This window comes from Telmatherina bonti (assembly GCF_933228915.1).
Source record: "Telmatherina bonti genome assembly, chromosome: 18".
NCBI classification, from domain to species: Eukaryota; Metazoa; Chordata; class Actinopteri; order Atheriniformes; family Telmatherinidae; genus Telmatherina; species Telmatherina bonti.
The window spans coordinates 27930447-27951027 of NC_136616.1; the positions used below are offsets into that span (position 1 = coordinate 27930447).

The following is a 20581-nucleotide window of genomic DNA, read 5'->3' on the forward strand; positions in this document are numbered from 1 at the left end:
TGTCAGATTAAAGCAGGTACATTTGGTGAGAAACAAATCTGAGGTGAAATTATGAAAATCTATAAAAAGAAATCAGAATCCAATATATTTTCTAAAGACTGGATAAAGTTAATTAAAAAGGCTGCACTGCGTTGCCATATGGTGGTTTAAGCTCTTCAGGGTCAGTGATCTTTTTTTTTTTCTTTTTTTAAAGCAGCTAACACCACATCTTTTTATTTTTGCTTTTACTTAGTTTTATGTTTTTTATGTTGTTTTAAGTTTTTGTGTTTTATTGTAAAACACTGATTTTTCATCTTGAAAGGTGCTATATAAATAAATAGATATTTACTCTTTATGCACTTTATTTGATTGTGTTTTGGTTGATGTTACATACACAAAGTAGGATCTACATGTCACCAAAGACCCAAAGTTTTCCAGCTGACTAATATTGCTGTTTTAATGATGTTATTAAAAAACAGTCAATGCATTGTATCATGTGAGCGTCATTTCATCACTAAATCTAGTCATTTTATCTCAATATAAGTGAGTCATGGTCAACATTTAAAATGAAGATGAATTCGTTGTGTTTATGACTGCTTGGAAAGTAAGAACCATCATTGTAAAGAATAACAAGGTTATGATAAAGCAGTCACCTGAATGTTCTTATTCACCAAGAATTTGCAGCAATTTAAATCGAGAAAGATTGCTAACAAAAATCTTGCTGACATTGCGAAGCCTTGCGTGTGTGTCTGCTCTGAGTCAGTTAATTCCCAGTCTCAATGGTACGAGTCCCTCTGCTCCAGAAGCGATAAAGACTCTCACCCTCCATCTCCCAGAAAACTTTCAGAACAGCCCCTACTGTCTGCCTCATCGTGTAAAAGATAAGAAGTCTGGGCAGAAAAGCTCGCTTTTCACGCATTTTGACATTTGCGGTTTTGTCAGCAGAGCTAAGTGTGCTCTTTATTAGGCTAACCTTTGAAGAGCAGAGTCTTTATGTTGTTTGACATATGAGGAAGGTTGAGGTGGTGAAGGGAAACAAGAACATTTTTGGTGAGAGGTTGTTATGTTAAGTTATCAAAATGCCGACAGGCCCGGCCGCTTGGTTGCCATTTCATGTAGTATTTCATCTCTGAGGTAATCTCAGTGGTATATTGTCTATTTTCGCCTTTGTCTATGAAAAACAAGAAGGGATCAATCTGTGTTTCAACAGCTATTCAAGCCCTTGGCTATTTCCCCTGTAAATAAAGGCTTGTTGTTGATCTGTGCAATAACCTCAGAGTATGGTCCAGGATCACTGAGGCTGTGTCTCTGTCCACTCTGGCTTTGAATTCTTTCTGCTGCTGTGATGAAAAAGCAGTTTTCAGCTCTTGTAACTTCTCTTCAATCAGGCCTTTGAGTGTATAATAATGCCTTTGGACTACTCAAGTGATCATCTACTAATATACATAACTGATGATTTAAGGGATTTCAGGAGATGAAATCCAAAATACTGGATGACTCCACTCATTCTAATGAGACTAATTGGTCATTCAAAGCATCTGTGTTGTTTTTTTTTATGTGATTACAAAATGAAAGCATTATCAGTGGGACTGTGGGAGGTTGTGAAAGGCCTTTTGCTCTCTTCTAATATTTTATGGACTACATTAGTTGATTACCTAATCAGCCTTTAAACAAATGTTACAGAAACTAGTTTCTGTTTTGTTGGGAGAACATTTTATTTTGATAAGGCTGTGTAACATTAATGTAGGGGCGAGTCCTCTCTGGTAACCTTGACAGATGCCTGAGACTAGGTAACAAGCTGAACATGTAGACAGGAATTTTAAAGTCAATCAGGTTCCGCAGCATTTTCTATTAGAATTAAAGTCTACAGACATTGGGTGCAAACCAGCTTAGATCATGTCAGACCATAAAAAAAATTGCAGCAGATTTGGTGATGTGGTCAACATCCCAGATGCCATTTTAACATGAAAAGTAGCGTGCTTTAAAACAATAATATTCCTGTTAAAGCAAGATTATTACATCCATTATTGCCACCAGTAAACATGTTACTCTGTGGCTGTAACACATTCAGAACAGGTGAAGTAGAATCCACTCCATCCCAGGGAAACAGGCCAGTAAGTGCAACATGAAGAGATGGTATGAAGCTGTGTGGCGCCAGGGTTTCTGATAAGGGTGAATTTCTGAGATAATCTGGTTAACCACTTACATTTTAATGCACTGCAGATACACTGCCTGACACAGCGAACCTGACACTGAACTGCAGTCGTCTTGCAGTCAGGTAAAATCAATCACACTCCTCTTTTTGTTTTAAAGTTGTTGCCGTCAGTTTCAGAGTCTCCATGTGAGATGTTATGGGTGGTAAATCTGTTACTATAAAGATGAAGCCAGTTTTTTTTCTTTTCTTGTTAGCTGATGGCAGCATCATGGCAGTAAGTTCTCTATGCCTGCTTCCTTCTATTCAGGGTTTCTGAGCTACTAGAGAACATTGCTAGATGCCACTAAGCAAGATGAAAGGCACACCGCTGGACAGGTCATCACAGGGTCAACACAGAAGCAAACTGGACTAACTATCTCTATATTTAAAGCCACCACTTAAAAGTATTTTGTCTTTTGGAGGACAGGTCTGTGTCAAAGTGAGGGGTGGGTTTACACATTATCTTCCAAATAAAAAAGTGTACATACATATATTCCAACATACTTACATGTACACACACTCAAATATTTATACATGCATTATATATACACACACACATTTTCCCCATGTACCTATACATATGTAACTTTAGCTATAAATAAATACACAGAAAAAAATAAAGCTTCTTCCTGCATCTATTGAAATCTCTCTCCGTCTCTGGTCAACCTTTAACAAACTTTTTCCACCACAAGCTACAGCGGGAGAGGATGAGACAAAGTTACTAATGCTGACAGAGATGAATACTAAGGGATTGCAGAGATGTGAGATTGGGACTAATTTAGGTCTACGAATTAGGAGAGACACCAAGACATCATGTACATGTTTATGATTGACAGGCATAAAATTAAAAATGTAAACATATTCTTGTCCCTGTAGCTCTTTGTATGTCTGCTCTGTCCATTCTATTAAAAGAAAGGTGCACCCATAAATATGCTCATTTAGATATTTCATTAATACCAATTTGTCTCAGCAAGGTCTTCTAAAATTAGAGTAAAATCCTGCTTGCCTTGAAGACTTCTGGGAAATAAGGCAGAGCTGACATAAGCTGCACAACAGAACATATGTTTTAATGCTTTTGGACAGTTCAATTGCCATCTCTCTTTCAAGTCCCTCTATCTTCTAACACTGCTTCATACCAAAACACTAACAGTGTAATCTCCTGTGTCACCGAGGAGCTAAAGCTGGAGATTTTTCATTTACTGCAAAATTATGTGGTCTCTGTAGACTGCAGAGCATTCTTGGGTAATTGATTGGACGGTCCAAGGAGAAAAAATAATTACAAACGGGAATAAAGTTTGTGTTTTAACTAAAAAAAAAAAAAAGTTAAATATTTGATAAAGTTCCTTAAAAATATGTTACATTCCAAGGCCTGCCTCATCAACAAGGCAGGTTTTATTCTGAGCCTTTCCATCAGTAGCTTAAATTTAGCATGTTTTCTGCATTTGTTTCCTAAACAAGCTGCTAATCATCAGATGAATAACTTAAAGCTACAAAATTATGCTTCGACTTTAAAAGGCTTTGTATAACAGGGATAGTTTTCAGATACAAGACCATTGTTCTGCAACCCTAAATGTACAATCTAATTTGCAGTGCATGCTTAAATGACTACACATGAGCAGCTGTGAATGTGTCTGGCATGTTTTCTGAGGCTCTGTCCATGGTGCTGAAATTTCAGCCACCAGCACAAGCTGCTGCCAAATGACTTCTGGGCTGCTTGAATGCACATCACAGTAAGCCATAAGTAGGTTACCCATAAGCGTGTTAAGTATTTGAAGTCCTTTGTAAAATGATGTCATGATAAGTTGTAGATGCATTTCAGTGGAATCTGTCAGACAATATTAATGATGTAAAACTTTGTGGAAGGATTTAGACTGACAATGGTGTGCAATGGCTGCACACTGTGGCAGGTTGGTATAAACCATGTGTAAGTGTTTTATATTTTACTGACATAATGAATCCCTTGTGTGCATTTCATTATTCATTTATGAAGGATGAAGTCGTTTTCTCCTGTTTATCTACATTTGTTTTCTTCTTTAAATCATTAATGTGCCTGGTTTTAACAGGAGAGTTCATGTTCAATTTTGCATGACAGTTTAGACGTTTATTGTTTTAAGACCGTTACACGCTGCCTTTTAGTGGACATGTGACTCATCTTTCACTCGTCACGCCACACCTCATGTGAAGTGTTTGTACATCTGTGTGCTAAATGAAGCATGCATACACATGCAAATGTTATAGCCTAGGTGTAAAAGCTGCACAAATGAACAGGATTTCCTGCACTGAAAGCGTTTGCTTGAACCCAGCAGCTTCCTGCTTGCTTGTGATGAATCAAGTTGCAGTGATGCATTGGCTTTTTTGTGCATGGGTATGTCAACAGAGATGCTCCACCAGAGCAGGAGGCCTTACCTCTGGATAACCTCCTGCTTGCTCCATCTTTTCCAACACAACCTCCTTCGTTTAATCCCTGCTTTTGTCTCTCATTCTCTCTGCACCATTCAGTGATGTGGGAGGCACACTGAGCAGTGAGACCTAGCAGAGGGAGCTGTGTGTGTGTGTGCAGGAGGGGTAATTTGCATTCCCTGCCACTGGCCACCTCAGCCTCAGAGGCCCTAAAGAGATGGCTCTTTGAACTGCATTGAAAGAGATAGGGCTTGTGTTGTGTGTGTGAGCAAAGGAAGAGTGTGGTGGATGACAGATAGGTACAAAGTGACAGAGTCACAAACCTCAGGGGCTAATAATAACTTTTACAAGTCTGCAAGGATGTTATTTTTGAGCCAACAAGTAAAGGGATGGGTACATATATGTGTCTATTTGCACAATATGACTTTAATTTCAAGAAAACTCGAGAGATGATGTCCCCTTGGGGATGAATAAAGTATCTTTGAGTGATTGATGTCCTAGCCAACTCGAACATGTGTCCAGCTTATATAGAGAAAACAGAATTAACCTTGTTAATGGTCCAGTTTGTGCCTTCCTAAGAGTTGTAAAACATCTGAATGGAACTTCAGCTGATTCTGCGAAGTTCTGATCCATGAGCGAGGAGAGTAGTTTAGTTTGAACTGTAAGATCTGCTCCCTAACCGTTTTTCCTGCTGAGAAACAATCATCTTCTTTGTGCTCTCCTCCCTCTAAAGTTGCACATCTAACACTTGTGCATGATTTTCCAAAAGAATCCCAATGAATTTACAGTTTTGGTTGCAGTAAATGGCTACATCTAAAAAAATAAATAAATAAAAAAAATTAAAAAAAAGGTTTATCCTCGGTGGCCATGTTGTTCTGTTTCCAAGACCTGTCGTGAACACACTTGCGAGAGACATCTCTGTTGCTGTTGCGACGCCCCTCATTTAGCAGCTGGCAGAGAAAAACTGTCAAGGAAAGTTCAGAGGTCAGCAGCTTCTGGCAACTAAAAAGGCCTGGACTCATACATATTCATTCATTGAGTGATGTATTGAAAAATGACCTCTTTAACACTTTATATTTTAATAAGAAGCATTTTTCTGAAAATAAATTCAGCTATTGCTCCTTTACCATGAGTAGATGGTTTATATGCAGAATAAGGCAAACAAAGTGATACCCATTTAAAGTGTTGGTTACAGACTGTAACTCAGTAAATCCTCTCACTATATACCTCCACTTCTCTTTACTTAACCTTATCACTGCTTCACAGCATTGCTAAGTAATTTCCAAAGGCTGTTGGTCTCAACAACATGGTAAAAGGATAGCTGATCCTGCTACTGGGAAATGGCCAAGTCAGCATTTCAAAATGTGAACAGTATCAATAAACAGGAAGATAAATTATGAAAGACAAATGCATGAGAGCGATTTATGAATGTCCACTACCGTGATGCATTATATGAAGCCCAGCGGAGGCTTTGCCAAGTAGCACAACAGCCCCACCCTACATTCGTACAGTACTGGTCAGATTCAGGTTTATTGCTTCAATCAACCATTTTCTGTATTTTAAATCTGTGTCAAACATTATGGAACATTTAGTGCTCCATGTTTTTAGTGCCAGCAAATTTCTTATGTGCTTTTCAAACATCCCCGATTCAGGTTTATTCTGTGGCAGACAAAGGAATAGAGCTGGACTTACTTTACTAATTACTTGTCATGGATTATATAGAAACACGCTGCCCAACAATCAGCCATAGAGGACATCAGAAAAGACAGTATATCCGTCTCTCCTGACTGTCAGATTTGGTTGATTTCTTTTTTGGTGTTGCATTTTTCTCTACCAAACACAAGTGATACAAGGAGAGCAGATGGTTTGAACCATAAGAGCTCTCAGACATCAAACACGGACAAGAAGCAACTTCTTATTTATTCAGTAAGAATTCATACTCGACAAGTTTTGCCAGAAAGAAAGAAAGAAAGAGTAAACATCTGAACATTGATGCACATAGGGTTCTTCATTTGTCTGATTTTACATCAATTACATGCTGCGACATGTTAGCAAGTTAAAATATCTATTTATACTTTGCGTGACCAAAAACAAGTAAAAGATGAAAATATGTGTAAGATCCATGGAAGTGACAGACATGTTCAGCTGCCAAAAAGTTGTTTAAGCATAACTAATGCAGTGAGCCCATCCTTCGTCCTTATACTATCATGATGGAAGGTATCTTGTGTAGTAAAAGAATTATGATTGCTTTGTTTTTGAACGATCAAATTATTGATCTGAAACTACTGAAACTAGCTAAACTGAGGGAAAAAATGTACTTACAACTAATCATTTTAAGTAGGTTAATGTAAATAATGCCAGTGTCAAAAGCAAGGCAAACCAGGTTTACATGTGTTCATTTTTGTCTTGAACTGGAAAACCAAACTACAACTGTTAAAAACACCCTTGCAATCATGTTTTGCTTGATATGCAAGTTCAATATTTACGTGTAAAACTATTGAAAAGCTCTTTGAAGATGCAGTAGATATGAGGAGAGGCAGAGCAACGTTTCAATTCAGCACGACCAGTTTCACCAGTAAATTCATTCAAAGCTGCTTTTAAACTAAATCTGACTAATATCAGCTGGGAAACTTTGATTAACCACGGGTTTTGCATAGCTCTGGATCCATTTACACTTTTAAGAAACATTGGAAGAGAAAATATTCATCATTAAGTATTTTAAATTAGAAGCCTCATCTAGCAGGTGGTCGTTCGTCAGCATATCCCCAAACCACAGCATGTTTGTGTGAGCTGTTTATTAACGGGCAAGTTTAATTGATAAACAGGGTATATCTGGCTTCATCAAATCCTATTAGATGCACTTCATCAATCCCAGAGTTAACTGAGATGATATCCCAGATTGTGCTGGAGCGCCACTGCAGAAGCCAAGTCTGAAGAACATGGATAGTTAAAGCCTGGGAGCTTATTATCTAAGCACTGTTTTAAAGTCTGTTCACTCTCTGGAGGCTAAAAAGATCATTTAAATGGACTGTCGGATGCTAAATCCTATTTCTGCCTTCACTGCTCACCCAAAGCATATGGTGACGACTGGGAATCGGAAAGAAATATCAGAGGGGATGTGGGGAACATACAAAGAGAGAAAGGATGGAAGGAAGATGGAAAAGAGGCAAAATGGTGGGAAGAAAGAGGAGCGGCTAGATGAAAAGGCCAAAAGGGCAGGAAAAGGAAGCAGAGACAAAAGAAACATGGAAGCTGGTCCATCAAACCGATGACCCGCGTGAATGACGCAAAATGAGTAGAAGCAGACCGTAGAGATCACTGAGTGTGTGTGATGCGTACGCATATGTGTTCACCCAATGCATACGAAATTCAACCCATGCATGCATCCACACGCATATTCCCTCCTCAAATTCCCCGTTTGCTCTCTAGATCTCTCTGGCTTAGGGGCTATAAATAGCTGGAACTGAGCTCTTGCTAATTCCTTCATTCAGAGCCTCGTGAAAAGGCGAAATGCATGCGGCCTTTGATGCACACCCTGACAGGAAGACACAGGAAGTGCCGGATGGTTGCCAAGACAATCCCTCCGCTCTCCTTCCTCCTTCTGCATCTTCTATTTAAATTCTGAAATCCCCTCTTCCTCCCCTCTCTCTTCCCACGTTTCTCATCCATTCCTCATTTTACCGTCTCTCACCAACTTCACTGTTGCTTCTGAGCGCACTTTGGAGGCAACCTGACAGCTTCAAAATGTAATCAATATCATAATCTGGCAGCGCACTCCATCTCAGTCTTGTAATCACATTATGAAAGTACTGCATTCACTTGCATCTACAATAAGTAAAGATATAAAAGAAAGTAATGTTAATCATTTTTCCAAGTACAGTCAGTTCCCACTATGTGCAGAGGTTAACGGGAGACACACTAGAACTAACCCACCCAGAGCAGAAGCCAAGATAAGGCAAGAAATTCTAAAAACTGTGAAAATTTAACAATGTTTTAACTTGCACCAACTTCCATCTTCTTGTTTAAAAGGCCAAAACGTTAGCTCAGTTCAACCCGTTCTCTTCGTTTGAGACAGGAAGTTATGAGTACAGACTGGAAACCAGATGAATCCAAGACCTCTGCTTTCCTTAGCTAGCCCAAGCCTCCTGTAGCTTTCATTTCCAAATGTCCCTGCTTAGTCCAAGCCAACCAGATGGATTATTCAATGTGGTAAATTATGGCCAATTCCACACAACTGTGATGGGGGTGATGTTGCATTGTTCTGGTAACTGCAGAAGATGCATGGCCCAGTTCATGTGAACGCACTGATACTGCATCTTAGAAATGAAAAATTAACTAGGAGACTTGGAGTAATTCATATCTATGTTTCTTTATGGTGATGCCAAGCTAAAAAGACAAGAAAACTATTTTGGATTAGTAGAAGATCCTTTATCTAAGCAGAGCTTTTTCAGTGCCTGTACTTTCTGTGTTTTTAGAATATTAGAATTGACTGTTTAGCAGATTTTGGTCCGCTGAGCATGTGCACAGACAAGACCCAGACTCCTGTCAGCTCAAATTGCTGACTTTGATTTTTCTTCCCTTCACACAAACAAATGAACTCATTTAAAATGATCATTCATCTTATCCACACTTTCAAAATGTTACTGAACAACATTGATCACATTCTGACTTTACACGAGTCATTTAGTGTTTAACAGCTGCTCTTCTTCAGATGTGTCAGGGGGGAAGAATGGGGTTTTGGCCAGTGTGCATCAACTGATGAATGCATAAGTTGTAGTAATGAGGTTTGGCTGCTGTGCCAAAGTCCCGAGGGTTTGAATGAGAAACAAAGCAACATAAAAAAGGAAACTCATAAAAAAAAAAGAGTCCACTTCTACTTATGAGATGCCTGTAGGATGTTAGACTTTTTCTAATAGCAGAGAAACTTAATTATAGTTATGGGATGAAACTCATGAAGTCTTGAAGCATTCTGTTAATTAATTAGTTTGGCATTCTTATGTTGTAGTTTGTCCATGATCAACTCTCCCTCCGGCCCTTCCCAGAGGTGTCAAGCTCCTGTCCTTAATGGCAACAACCCTGCAGGTTTCCAATGTGTCCCTGCTCCAACACACCTGGCTCAAAATGAGTCATCATGCAGAGCATCAGGAGCTTTTTGATTTAATTTTGTTCATCCCTACCTTAACCCTCTGTTTGGTGAGAAATCACCAGTCAGGTAGCACTTCAAAAGGAGGCTGCATGATCCCTACAGATTAATCCTCAAAACAGCCGAGGATTTCTCTTTGCAGCTCCATGGGCACCAGTCATATTTGTATGGGTCTGATCATTATAGTATTAGTGTTTCTTTAATTAAGCAATGCTTAATTTAATTACCTTTACAAATGTATCTATCTATCAAAGCTATATAAAAGTTGGAAAGCTTCCATAGTCTGATGAATCTGTCATATGTGAGTAATCGGACAGAGTTATGTAGAACTTTAGTTACTTACATTAAAAATGTAGACTATTTCCATTCCTAACATACATACAATTAGTATTAGATTTATAATTTTACTATTGTTGTATTACTAAGAGATGTTTTTCTTAATAAGTCATATATGACAGATAAATTCCAGGTTTTATTTAAATTTATGGGTTTATAGTTTAAGTCTGGCGTTAACAAATGCATTCTTACAATAACCAAAAGTTTAGTAGAGAACTATGTCGATCCAAGATACCCGTTAGGTTGCTTCCTAAATGACTTCTCATGTTTTAATAAATTGCTGGACCTTTTACTCCTACTCATGTCTACTCTGGTCTTATTTCTATGTAGATGAAATCCTGTGAACCACTTTGAGACAAATCTCTCTGTATATCTCGTCCTTTCTCCACAGATTTCATTACTTTAAATAAGTACTGTTGCAACACTGTTGGCAACCTTGAGATTTGCTTTATTGTCAAGACAGCTTTTCCTGGGGTCGACAGAAACTACAACTTGGACCCAAAATGAAGATGCAACCACCCCTTATGACCAAAACATAAACCTACCTACACTATGAAAAACTTCAGTCTAGACTTTGATTTTAAAGCTTCCAAACCCATAGGAAATTACGAAACTGGACTCCCACACACGGACAGGAGTTTCACAGATGATCTCTTCTCAAATCCAAACATAGCCTTTATGACTTGAAAATAACAGTCCATCACACACCACAATCTTTGCAATGATGCACACTCATTTCCATTTTCATGCCTGAAATGGGTTCTTCCCAACTCCTCTATTTGTTTGTGCAGAATCTCGAGCCTGAGTGGTTGCAGATAATCTTATACTATCCTTTTTCAGCAGTGTCAAACTCAGGCTATGCCAAACCAAGCTGCAACTCATATAAAACCTGTTCTCTTCCTTTCAACAGCTGTTCATATAACAAATTATAGCTCAGATTTGCTGACATTGTCATTCCTGAGGACCTGTCTGAGTCCATTCACTGGTATGTAAACGTCCACTTATAACAATCCCACATTACATGTTTAGTAATCGCCTTCGAGCAAGGGTGTCAAACTCCAGTCCATGTTAAGGAAACACCTTAGAGAAACTGAATTTAATGTTTAAGTCTTGAAGATTTTATTTGCTACACATCCAAGATGCTACATCATTTCCTAGAGGTGTGTGTAAACATTACTTTCAGCCACATATCCTGTATTTTTACTTTTATCTCAGATGCTGCAGATTTTTAAACCAGTAAAACCATTTTTGGGGACACAGATTTAAGCACAAAATTGTAATTGAGCAAGTCATGTATAACTCCATACAGCTGTTTAGGATGACTATGCATTTTGTTTTCAGTCACTGGTGAAATTTCAGAAGAAGGTGCTTAGTTAGGTTCAGGTTAGAAAAAGATATGAATTGGGCAGCCTGACATTATGCCAGTCTTGAAAGTCAAAATTGCAGCCCCTGTTAGAATTTAACTATCATCCAACATATTCTGAGTGTTGGCCTTTTCTGAGTACATATTAACCTAGATGGATGAACAGAACATATGAAAGCGAGACCGACCCTGACTGATCTGATTTTCTCTTCTCTCCCTGCACACCAGAGTAAGACAAAGACTCTGACCGAGCACACTGACAGCTGTCTGCAGCACTGAGGACTGAGCAGAGAAGAGAGGAGGACACTGAACAGAGGAGGAGGAGGTGAAACCTGAAATGAGGTCCAGAAACAAAGATTGACTTCATCAGATTTGGTTTGTAAAGGTTGGATTGGAAGCTGAATGAGACCTTCTGTTCTGACCTTCATCTTTCACAAAAGGACAGCTACCCAACTCTGCTTCTCATGGTGTCCTTGTGTCTATTAAATACTCTCGTTTGTCCTTCAGTCCTGATGTGCATACTCACTGTTAAGAAAACTGTATGGCAGAACATGTAGGATGTGTGTGTGCAGGAGAGAGAGAGAGAAAACACCAGGGGAGTTTACAGGCACCCTTACTGTATGTAACAATTGCTCATTCCAGGGGGAAGTGTATTTTGCCTGAAGAAACATGTATGATCCATTTTCCTCACCACCCCCCGTCTACCGTCTTTGTACTGTGAAAGGCATCAGCTGAGACAGGCAGGAGGAGGTATAAAGAGCGAGCTGGAGCAGAATAATCAAAGATTTTTCTGGTTGGAGAAATGATATATATCATATTTCCACTGCTGGATGCTGGCACTTCTCCCTCTCTTTCCATTATTTATTTGTTTGTTTTTAACCGTTTTATTTATTCATTCACCTCTAGCCCTTTGACGATCCCGATGCTGCGGCGTGGCCCACGGACGGCGTGCGCATTATTGTATTAGTATTGAACTCTTCTTGATGAATCTCTTCAGAAAATTGAAATATTGCAGAATGGAGAGATGTGGGAGTTTGAGCTTGATGCATGGAGATAGATGAAGTAACGGATGGAATAATTTATAAGGCCCTGTGCTCGCACCCTGCAGCTCAGCCAGAGTAGCGTGCCTCTGACAACGCTGAGGTTAGCAGTTCAAATCCCAAAGGATTATCTGGCAAAACCAATGAATACCTTCCTTGAAGGGACTAATTGAACGGAACTAGCAGCTTAAAAGGCACTTTTGTAGCAGCTTATCATGGTAAAACCCCAACCAACCACCAAAAGTGATAAAGGAGGTCTTCCTCAGTTTAGCAGTTTTTATCCTCATCCCGTTCTGCTTCATTTGAATTCAACTCTTACCTGTTGATCTGCGAATATTAGTAATATTCACTGTCACATTCAAGATGATACTTTAGAAATAGCACCATTCCTGTTGGATTCTTACACTTGGTCTTGGATGCAAAAACTCAAAATTTCACAAGGGGAAAAAATGTCTACTTGTGTGGAAAAGTGCACATTTATGTTGTAGACTGGCTATATAAAGACAGCTCATTTTAACAATATGCAATATGTCCTTTTATTCACATGTGCAAATGATTTAAAAGTTTAAGGCGGCAACATATCTGTCCTACATTAAGATGGGCTGTGTCCATGTCCAATATGAGAATTCCAATCCATGAACAGAAAAAATGTACAAATCCTTCCAGTTTTTTTTTTTTTTTGGCCTAACCTATGAGATCCAAAAAATGGTTTTACCAAAAAAAAACAAAAAAAACAACTAAAGGTTTCGTCATTATAAATGTTCTAGTTATAATATGGACTGTGAAAAAATGCTCTTGTATTCATTGCCCCTAGCTTGGTTGAAGTTAGCGTAAAGCTACTCTGCTCCAGAGTCTTTCACATGTGGTTTCCTTTGATGAGTGCAGGGTGAAGACGTAAACCATGTCCAAGTTCAGTGTTAGTTGTGAGGTTACTGAAAAGATATCCAGGAAAAGCCAATTTTTCCAATTACTGTGCAGACATGGATTGGAGCTGTATCTCTTTGCTTGTCAGAGTGAAACTGCAACATTTAGCCTCATGTAGCTGCTATGAGATGAGGACTGACAAAGGTGAGGCAACATCTCTCAACCAATCAGAATGTGTCCTACTGGCGTAATTGTCATGGCAAAAATAACACTAATAGACTAACTTTTTTTTCTATTTTCCACCTTATGTTGCACTGTAACCTTAAAAAAAAAAAGAAGTTTTTATTAATCTCTCTTAAAAAATTAAGCTTAAAAAACAAGTCCGTAAGAGGATGAAGGAAGTAAAGATGTCACTTACAATGTCTAGTCTTCATGTAAGTGAATAAAATAAACCCAGGCATGGTTTTAGTCTGCTCATCTAACAAAGCTTCATCAGGAGCCATGAATTTTCTGAAATGCTTTTCTGAAAAACCTGACCTGATTAACAAGGTGTGCAAACATCTACGGTATTATTTCTCCATTACTTCCATTCCCTCTCCCTGTAAATGTGCATACACTGATATAATTAATCTTGCATGTTGGTAATTATTTACACATTTTACACTATCAACCTCAACTTATTCACCATGAAGGGTTGTTCTGCGTTAATGGCCGCTGTCTGCCGAGAGAAACGTGTGGTCTGTCTGTTGGCCCGAGGCGGTTGCAGCTCTTACTTCCCTTTCTTTGCCCATCGATCCAGCGTGACTCTGCAGGAGCCACATGAAAACCTCTTTCTATGATTTATGGGACGTCGTCTCCAAGGAAACAAAGGGAGCCCCTCCCCCTTGCATTTGGTAAGGGAGCTACCTGCCATTTCCCCTGTGACCTAAAGCCTTATATTTTCTATGTGCTACCACAGGCATGAGGAAACATGCTGGCTTATAATTAACACCGTACATTACTGAAGTACCCCGATGTTCAATTTATCCACACAGAGGTATTAATGAATGAAATCCAGAACCATCCATCACTGACTTCGGACGGTGACAAGGAAAACTACTTCATATTTGTTCAATGGAGTATCACGGGGAGCATTGTGTAATATGTATGATCATACCGTATACACAGCTTGGGAAAAAATGCACCAAAGGCAAGAGAGATTGCCTCCAGCAACTTGGCAGGTTGGTAGCTCTAAGGGTGTTTCAGAACTCGCCAGAGATTTGTGAATTCATGGACCATATCATCATTGAAGAATGACTTTTTGTCAGTATCAAAGTTCTTTGTGGATCTGGCTGAATGCTTGAAGACACTGCATGACTGACAATAATATTAAAAGTAAAAAATTATTTCAAATTGAACTCATTATTTACATACGTGGCATTGGATTAATGAAAAAAGTGACAGCACATTATGACCTTCTAGTCACATAGGAGTTAATTAAAGTGCCACGAGTACCCACCAAACGTTAGTCAATTTGTTTGTCTATGCGCTCACACACACATTTATGGCAGAGTGTCTCAGTTTGTTCCATTTACACCACCAGCAACATGAAGTAATTCTGTTGGATTAATTCACATAAATTTTGACAAGGTTTGTTAAGAATGCTGTCATTCAGCAACAGCACATTTAAAATATTGGAACAAAGCTTGGGAGACTGAGACATGGCCTTCGTGTTGGAGAAGTGAGAAGAACAAAGAACAGGAGACTGTAGGAAACTGCTGTGGTGACAGCGTTTTGGCCACATTGTGAACGCTTGGCCCAAAACTCTCCTCATCTTCTCCTTTCTGCAGAAAATATATTCAATACCAGCATGAGGAAAAGAACAGGATGTGAAAGGAGTATGAACACCAGTAAGGTATTTATTGTACCTCCGAACCTGGACACTTATTAATAATGACTGTTGATCCCATTTAGAAAGCTCTCTGAAATACTTCTGTTCCTATTGATGAATAGTAACTGTGGAAAAAAAAGGCATTTTGCTTCTGTGTCTTTTCCACCATTACATATGTATGCAAGCCTATGGCTGACAGTGTGAAGATACACTCCCCCAGTGGCATGTACAGCACATCTCACAACTCAAAAATGAGAAAAAGACATTAGTTGTGACACCTGAAATGTACTTTAAGTGTGCCAGGATGTGTGCGTGGTAGTGATGGAGTGTTTAAGGCGGAAGCTTTTAGTGTTGAATGAAGAAAAGGGAGAAAGGTCGTTGAACTGGGAGGTGGCTAAAAGAAAAAAAAAAGTCCAATCAACTGATGAAGGTGCAGAAAAGTTGCAGTCACTGAACAAATTAGTTTCTTACGCTGACATAGACATCACTGTCTACATGCAGACATTAAAAAAAAAAAAAAATACAAAAAATAACACAGACATCCACTCACTGATTTGAACTGGGTTTAAACATTAATGGAGGCAAACCTGCATCAGTTCCTCTTTGATGCTTCTCTTACATAATGTTCAGCTGGCTCTGAGAACCAAAAAAAGAAAAGAAGCTTCTACAAGTGAAATATGCCAACAAGCTTCTTATAGTCTTTTGTTTCTGAAATGTGCTGGATTTGGCCAGATTATAAAAGCAGAAAGACAAATGTCGAACATGTCTTTCAATACCCTGGGCAACGACAGAGTGCCAATGAGAGTCTTCACTCTTCATATCATACCTGCTGACAAGATGGAAATATTTCTCTTTTTATTACTATCGCACCCAGTTCTGCCTGGACAGACAAAAACGTCTCAGTGAGACGAGAGGATTCATGGTGGTAAAAGAATGAAAAGGGAGAAAAGTTAAATGTCATATTATCATTTTATCATTAATCACCTGGAAGCTACTTCACTCTTTCTCCTTTGCAAAACTTCTAAAACAAAAATCATTTAGTAGTTGTAATCTTTTTCAAAGTCTTATAGGATATTTTTCATAAATTCCTAATTCATTCCCCAATTGTAAATCCCAGTTGTAATCTTAAGCAAAAATGTTAAAATAAGGTTGTAAGTTTTCATAACTGACCTTAGACTGAACCCCTAGCCTGAACAGTTTTATTAAAGCATGACAGTCTATTAGGCTTCAGGTTTTTTTTGTAAAATCTGAAAAATGAATCTGATTTAAACTCGACAGATTTTTATTTGAGCAGGTTAATATATGCTACAAACCTTCACATGGTTTGCTAAACAGCTTAGTGCCTAAAGCAGAGACCTGCATGCTTCCACTGAACTTATAATAAACCTTATTACGGTTGGAGGAGAAAAAAGATCCAATATTAGCAAATCTACTATGTAGTATTTTTTCTGCAAAGTGGTAAACTTGTTAGTTAATTTGTCCCACATGGTAGTCACCATAATGGACTCTGCTCTGGAACTGGATTTGGGCAGGGGGAATAACCTTTTAACTGGTGTCCTGCTGAAGCAGTATGACAGCTTTCTCACTGGTCATTTATTGCTTTTAAAACAAATTATTTATACAATGCCAATTATTTCAAGGACAGCCTTCAGTTCAGGTAAAAAAAAAAAAAAAGAAAAAAGAAAAAAAAATCTAATTTGCTTTCTCCACCAAGACTCTGAAGCTGTAAACTTATTCTGGTCATACAGTAACATAACTCCTGTGTGCATAGAAAATATGAAAAGCTTGAAAGGCTCGGATACTTTGAAGGGGCGGGGTTCTGTGAAAGCTAACCATGCATTCACTGCAGTGATGAATTAGAACATAACCCCGCCCCCACCTTCACTAACCCCTAAATTTCACTCTATTCACTTACCATCCTCTGTTGGTACGTAGACATTGAGGTATAGGCAGTCCTCACTCTGGTTCTGGACATATCCTGCCGCCACATCCAAGTTGTCTGTGTACCAAACAGGGAGCATGATCTCTGGCAGCACACCATGGACATTTTGAGGGCACACAGGGGCAAACTGGGTGGCGTTGCGGATCTCCTGCCACGATCCTGGAGCCTCAGGTGGCTGAAATCGGCGATCGCCAATGGGTGCTGTGGCATAGGGTACTCCCAGGTACTGCTCCACGGGGCCTAAAATCTCATTGTTCAAGTCCTTCTTGATGCCTCTGAGCTTGCCGTAGTTAGTGGTGACTATGGGGTGCTTAGAAGGGTCCATCCTCTGGCATGAGGCCATACTGAAGAGCAGGATGAGGCCTAGCATGCTCATGAAGCACCAGTCTGTCATGAGACTAAAGGGGCGTGTCCTGGACAGCAAACCCTGCCGACTTTGTTTACTTTGAGTTAGTGGAAGAGGTAGCATGGCTGGAGTCATACTGTTTAGCCACCTGCTCCTACTCTGCTTTGTCTGGGGCTATATGGATTATAACCAACAACAAGGCTGGTGAAGCATAACAAGGAAAAAAAGAAAAGCAGGTGGACCTTCCCTTGTCGACTGGACCAGGACACCAGGAGCGCAGAGAGAACGAATGATGAAGGGCAACCCAAGTGCTGGGGGGCGAAGGGTGGTTGGGGTGCTGAAAAAAGGGTTGCGCCTTGATTTGGATGCCAAGTCAGTGTTGATTCTGAGTCATGGTGATCCAAAACACTTCCCCTGCCATGTTTCTGTTGCGTTCCATACCTTTTCTTCTTCTATATTCCAGATAATTGGATTGGTGATGAATTCTGCAGAATGAGACAGAGAACGAGGAGGGGAAGAGAGGATGGTGATATAGGAGGATGAAGGAAAAAGAACGAAAAGGGAGGTTATAGCATGGCTGAAACAAAAATATACTCTTACATGTTGTTTGTAACATCTAACGTCTTTTCCCTTTAACTGCTGCCAAGCAAAGAGCTTTTCCTTTCTAAAGAAAAAAAAAAAACTTTCTAAATCTAGAGACAGTGCCGTGTAGATCAAGCAAGCAGGGTTTATTTTGGAAGCATTTCGTGGAGCAATCAACGTGTTTCACTTCATTACATCACAAGCAGAAAAACAGTTCGCCAGTATGTACGAAAACAGAAAGGGACACAAACAATGTGCAGCTGATTTGACATTAAACCAGACCTGTAAAAATCTCATGAAGACTCCATGCTGAGCTACACTGCAACAGATTTATGCCTGGAAACCCTAAATTGGACATGCTCACCATGTCCTGGTCTGAACTGTATGAGCACAGGCATCAAATCCTTCCGAGTGATCTGTGTTTAACATGCCGGCTTACTCCTATGTGGCACGCACAAATCTCTCCAGAGAGCTAATGTGCTCCAGCCACTTCACAAGTCTTCCTCTCACCACACTGCTACAGATTCCTCGATGTTCATGGTTTTATTTCCTGGGGGCTTCAGCGTTGCCTTTTTTGGAGATAAAAGTACAGTAGACACAGTGGACGAAAAGTAAAGGCTAAAGATTAGGGTGAGCCTTTCACTGCCTAATCAGGTCATAGGTCAACAATGTGTAAGCAGCTTATGACAGAGAGGGGCGTTTTCTGGCTATATTCAGAGCACACAGACACACACACATGGTCTCAGTAAGCCTCCACTGACCCACACATGAATGAAAGTCCACGCATGATACAGTCATTCATCTAATCTAAAGCGGAAATGTGCAAATCCTCATGTAACAGACCCAAGAGTCAATAAATGCATGAGGAGAGATTATACCACCAAAACATTGTTGGACTGTGCCATATAACGGTACTGGACACACACACCTATACTGGAGCAGTACAGGAAAAGGTTGATTTTCCAACCTTATCTGATCTGTAAAATTCACCATCACACCCTCCTTTACAACATTTGTCTTCATCATTATATCATTATTGTCCCATTTTAAGCAATTATTAAACTTATTGGTTCATCTGTACCCACCGAAGCACCTCTGTTTTTGTTTTCTTTTATTCAAATTGCCCACTACCAATAAAGCCATCTGAATGTGAAAGTATGAGAATTAGATGTCCTGAGGCAAGACAGCAGATAATTAGAGTCCATAGGCTGATGAGCTGGTAATACGAATGAGGCTCATGTGTGTAATAATAAAGTTTTTTATGGACAGCAAGAGCTCTGGGGGAAGGAAGAGCTTGGAAAAGTGCAGTGATCACAGATTTGTATTCCTTCAGATTGTGGTAAATTTGAGAGACTATAGCGTCTCTAATTGCTCATTGTCATTCATACTCAATATATCGGTGCCTCCTTTTGTTCTTCTCTTGGACTTTGTTGTACTGCCCACACACCCGTGTACGGCTGGATGTATGTTTGCTCTCAGAGAAGCGGGCAGCGCAGTGTACGCTTTAATTAAACCATGGAGAGTCTACAGGCTGGCCCGCTTTGGAGTGTGCACTGAGCCTTTCACTCACAAACACACGCATTCACACATTAAAGAAACAGATCGGGAGGCAGAGATGAATCCAGAGTGGGGGAAAAAAAAAGGAGCAGGGATGGCAAGAAACAAACGGGGGATGAAAGGTATGAACGTAGATGGAGAGGAAACAGGCACTGTTCATAAAAAAGGGACTCTGCAGACCTGAAGCTTTGAGTATTCTTGAGTAAAAGCAACATGAGGCCTGGAGAGCCTCTGGGAAGTAGGCATTCATAGTCCCACTTCTACAGCTCCATGTAAGGGGTCAACTACACTACTCTTACGCCAAACTCACACTTCAAGTCTGAGTAGGCCCAGAGGACAGCAGAGGCCCAGATAAGTCAGCATCTCTGGTAAAAAGCCAAGACCCTGGCAGACATGAACCTTCCTGGAAGGATCTATAGAATTTCGAGGTGCATCTGAGTGTTTAATTGCTAATTGGCTCAATTAGAGGGTGTAATTGGTCCAGCTATGCTGTGAGCAGTGGGAGAGCTTAAGTGATTGATGAAGCAAAGAGGGAGAGGAGAAGAGGGTGGGAGCAGATAGCTGAGCACTGCACCGGAGCCGAGGTAGGATTCACACAGACATGATGCTGATGTATGGAGCATGTGGCGACAATAAGTCACAGGATCAGACACACGATAAGTCAGACAGTTTGATTGGCTGAGATCTCCACTCCCAGTTCATAAGTAGCTTCAACTTTTCACCTAAATTTACATCGCATTACTGAAGCAATGGATGTAAGAGAAAACTTACCCTTGAAACATGTGTGAAACCTGTTTGACAAATGAGAACCTGCATGGTATTTTTGGTTGCCAGTTGTAAACAATATCTGATGCATGCACATTGATCCACCGTCATCCATGATTCAGGACAACAGCAAGACCAAGAGATGTAGAGAATACCACACAGGCTGCAGTGCAAGTCCTTAAAAAATTCATTTCACCTCC

General features: G+C 39.8%; 1 protein-coding gene across 2 annotated transcripts in view; it reads right to left on the reverse strand.

Moving 5' to 3' along the window:
* Positions 1-17627, reverse strand: part of nlgn2a (neuroligin 2a) — a gene marked incomplete at both ends in the record, with an annotated part of 128469 nt that extends 110842 nt beyond the window's left edge. Inside the window, one exon of one of the 2 annotated variants that reach the window (XM_079257297.1) lies at positions 17105-17627. In XM_079257297.1, the coding sequence (XP_079113423.1) occupies positions 17105-17612 (508 nt within the window). The remainder of the gene's footprint in view (positions 1-17104) is intronic. The other variant, XM_079257296.1, reaches the window with a different exon arrangement.
* Positions 17628-20581: the final 2954 nt, after the last annotated feature.